This window comes from Tachysurus fulvidraco, chromosome 19 (assembly GCF_022655615.1).
Source record: "Tachysurus fulvidraco isolate hzauxx_2018 chromosome 19, HZAU_PFXX_2.0, whole genome shotgun sequence".
NCBI lineage: Eukaryota > Metazoa > Chordata > Actinopteri > Siluriformes > Bagridae > Tachysurus > Tachysurus fulvidraco.
In genome coordinates this window covers 17,766,236-17,770,115 of record NC_062536.1, presented here as the reverse complement: position 1 = coordinate 17,770,115, position 3,880 = coordinate 17,766,236, and the positions used below count along the sequence as shown (strand labels likewise).

General features: G+C 42.2%; 1 protein-coding gene across 1 annotated transcript in view; it reads left to right on the top strand.

Annotated features, from left to right (window-relative positions):
- Positions 1-389: 389 nt before the first annotated feature.
- Positions 390-3,880, top strand: part of mest — a 9,634-nt gene continuing 6,143 nt past the window's right edge. Inside the window, exons 1-4 of the mRNA XM_047803934.1 lie at positions 390-541; positions 1,669-1,877; positions 2,721-2,800; positions 3,278-3,355. Of these exons, the coding sequence (XP_047659890.1) occupies positions 1,721-1,877; positions 2,721-2,800; positions 3,278-3,355 (315 nt within the window). The 5' untranslated portion in view covers positions 390-541; positions 1,669-1,720. The remainder of the gene's footprint in view (positions 542-1,668; positions 1,878-2,720; positions 2,801-3,277; positions 3,356-3,880) is intronic.

Genomic DNA, 3,880 nt, shown 5'->3' with positions numbered 1-3,880 from the left:
ATCGACTCCTTGTTTGTAAAGTTTATTTGGTTATCTACTATATATCTGAACTGATTTTTTTTGGTCAGATTTATCTTCTCAGATGTTAACTGACTAATAGTAGCTTGTTGTATTCAGTAGACAATCGTGGTTCCTCTGAAATGTTTTGGACACAGGTTAGATTATCCTCACCTGCATATTTCTCTTTACACATTTGAATAGTTTATCAAATTAGATTATTATTATTATTATTATTAAATGTATTATTATTATTAGTAGTAGTATATCTTTTTAATATATATTTAACATGTTGAATAGATTCTTTCATGTCCTAACAGATTAGAGCCGTAACAGGTGACGTGTGTGGTGATTTAGACACGTGTTATGTGCACGTTCATGTGTAATGACGCTTCCGCTCCACCAGGCGGCGCCGGAAAGCGCTTTGTGTTCAATAACAGCGATCCCTTCAGAGTCAAATCACAGCTACACGGAAGGAAAGAAGAAAGTAGCTCATGCAGCTGATATGAAGAAGCTCGGGGTCAAAAGCCACCAGACTTCACCTGTATGTATACATCACTATATATATATATATAGGGAGAGAGGGAGAGAGAGAGAGACAGACAGACAGAGAGAGAGAGAGAGAGAGAGAGAGAGAGAGAGAGAGAGAGAAGGAAAGAGAGAGAGAGAGAGAGAAAAGGAAAGAGAGAGAGAAAAGGTAAGAGAGAGAAAGAGGAGAGAGAGAGAGAGAGAGAGAGAGAGAGAGAGAAAAGGTAAGAGAGAGAAAGAGGAGAGAGAGAGAGAGAGATTGTTGCACAGGTTATTTACAGGCTCCAGAATGAGCAGCTTTTATTTGTATTAATTTAAATGACATTGTAAGTAAAAGTAAATGAATGAAAGCTCCATTTATGGCCTGTGATTCACATTAAAGTGCAGAAATACAACAGAAAGCTGATCATTAACGTGTCAGCTGTTTGATGTGTAGAAGAAAACTTGATCTAATCTTTATTATTGTAAAATCCTACAGAATTGTTGTTACTCATCTCAGACTTGACATTTTGCTGTAAAATAACAAACTTAACATTTAACTGATAAAACCTTTAATCCTGGAACTATGTACTTAACAGTAAATGTTCATTTCGCCCTCTGGATCAAGCCACGCTGCTAAAAGCTGCTTATGTTAATCCTGGCACTCGGGCTGAAACCCAAACGATGCCTTGCTCCCTTTACAACTTCACTACTTCGGCTGTTGCCCGGAGAAGCGTCGAGCGTAAACGCCCCTGTGGAAGTGGTTGCTATAGAGACGATAATCTGTTGTTACGGCGAATTTACGTTGTAGCTTCGTCATGTCAGGGATTATACGGTGACCCTGTCATTGGTATATAACAGTAGGCTATTATTATGTAAGAGTTATATGTGAGCGTCCTCCGTAGGTGAGTCTATGCAAGTCGTTGCTATAGTAACAGTGATGTATTTCGCACTACTGTAACCGTACCGTCGATTATATACAGTGAGCTTTCCCTTAGTGTAAAGCTGTATTTTATTAAAAAAAAAAGTTATGTCAGCGTCGACCGGAGACTTTTGTGTAAGTGGTTGCTATAGAAACGATAATGGAATACACGTGACTGTCAGGTCTGCAGTTACAAGGTGTTACTGACCACCTTCAGGTGACCCGACCTCGTGTGTGTGCAGTGTGTGTTTTGGTGTTCAGGCAGGAGCTGAGTGTGTGTCTACCTGCGCAGTGATGAGGGAGTGGTGGCAGCGTGCGGTTCTGCTGTTCTTCCTCCCTCTCCTCGCCGTCTACCTGCACGTCCCGCAGCCGTCGCTGTCACCCACCCTGAACGCCTGGCGCTCCTCCGGACGCTTCTTCAGCTTCAGGGGAAACAAAATCTTTTACAGAGGTGAGTTCGGCTCGTACCGAAGATCAGCATCGTGCTCTTCTGTTTCACCAAACTTCATCACAGACGTCTTTTCTCCTGCGTCGTGTCGTCTCGTCTGTGTAGTGTTTGTGTTTATCGCAGACGTGAATTTCAACACGTTTTTCTGCACTGAGCCCTGAAATGAAAACCTGCTCACACTTTTATGGAAGTCTAAAACTGTTTTGAGGCATCTAAACTTTGGGGAAATTGTGATATTGTAAAATGTTCTTTAGGCTTGGAGGAAGAGATAAAACATTATTATTATTATTATTATTATTATTATTATTATTATTATTATTATTGGGGGGCATGGTGGCTTAGTGGTTAGCACGTTTGCCTCACACCTCCACGGTTGGGGGTTCGATTCCCGCCTCCGCCTCGTGTGTGTGGAGTTTGCATGTTCTCCCCGTGCCTCGGGGGTTTCCTCCGGGTACTCCGGTTTCCTCCCCTGGTCCAAAGACATGCATGGTAGGTTGATTGGCATCTCTGGAAAATTGTCCGTAGTGTGTGAGTGTGTGAGGTGAATGAAAGTGTGTGTGTGCCCTGTGATGGGTTGGCACTCCGTCCAGGGTGTATCCTGCCTCGATGCCCGATGACGCCTGAGATAGGCACAGTTCGGATAGTTCGGATAGGAGGTAGTTCGGATAAGCGGTAGAGAATGAATGAATAAATAAATTATTATTACTATCATCATCATGTAGTCAGCGATTAATAGCTTTTTCTTGTAGAGTTGCTGTTAGATACAAACAGTAAGTGAGGTTTAAGACACATCAGCATCTGACTGTAATAAAATAAATAAAATGAAGACGTTGTGGTTGATGACAGAGTCTCTGGGTGCTGTGGGGAGCTCTGATGTGGTGCTGCTGCTTCATGGGTTTCCCACCTCGAGCTACGACTGGCACAAGGTAAGGACTATATACTGTGTATATATATATATATATCTCCATATGTGGTGATATTATTCAGGATGTCACGGTCACATCCACCAACCGTGTTAGCTGCTGCGTACAAAAGATCTCTTCTCTTGTGTCGAAGTTTGCGTTAAAACGACACTCTGATTCGGTCTAAACTGAATCATCAGGTTTTGCACAAACACGTGGAGTCGAAGTGAACGACCTGATGAGTGAGAAACTGAGATACAAACATTAGACTTTGTCCTTTTTACAAATGACTTCTAATGAAAACAATTGCTTTGAATTAGAGAAGGGAGCAAAATGAAAGCAGGTCCTCTCGAGTCTGTGGAGCTCACTGAAGTAGGCAGTAATAAATAGATCAATTAATAATACGTGGGTTTATGTTTATCTGCTGTGTGTGTGTGTGATCAGCTGGAGTGTTGGTGTGTATCTGAGGCTGACGAGTCTGTGTGTACTGCTGTTTTGTAGGTTTGGGAGCCTCTGAGTCAGCGCTTTAACAGAGTCATCGCACTCGACTTCCTCGGCTTCGGCTTCTCAAACAAACCTGTAAGCTCCAAGTTATCGTCTCTAACCTTCCTGTTCACCAACTGCTTTCTAAACCAGTCTGGTGTTCATTTAATGGTGTGTGTGTGTGTGTGTGTGTGTGTGTGTGTGTGTGTGTGTGTGTGAGAGAGAGAGAGAGAAAGTGTGTGTGTGTATGTATGTGTGTGTGAGTGTGTATATGTGTGTGAGTGTGTATGTATGTGTGTATATGTGAGTGTGTGTATGTATGTGTGTGTGTGTGTGTGAGAGTGTGTATGTGTGTTTGTGTATGTATGTGAGTGTGTGTATATGTGTCTATGTATGTGTGTGTGTATGTATGTGTGTGTGAGAGAGTGTGTGTGTGTAAGCTCACCAGGATGTGTGTTGATGTGGTCTACAGTACACTATAGTGTTACATTCAGCTGATTAAATGTTAGTGATAGAGATGGAGTCGTTCAGATGGAGTCGTTCAGATGGAGTCGTTCAGATGGAGTCGTTCAGCTGAGACTGACGTTTACATTTAAACACAAATCCAGCAGGTTTTTATCC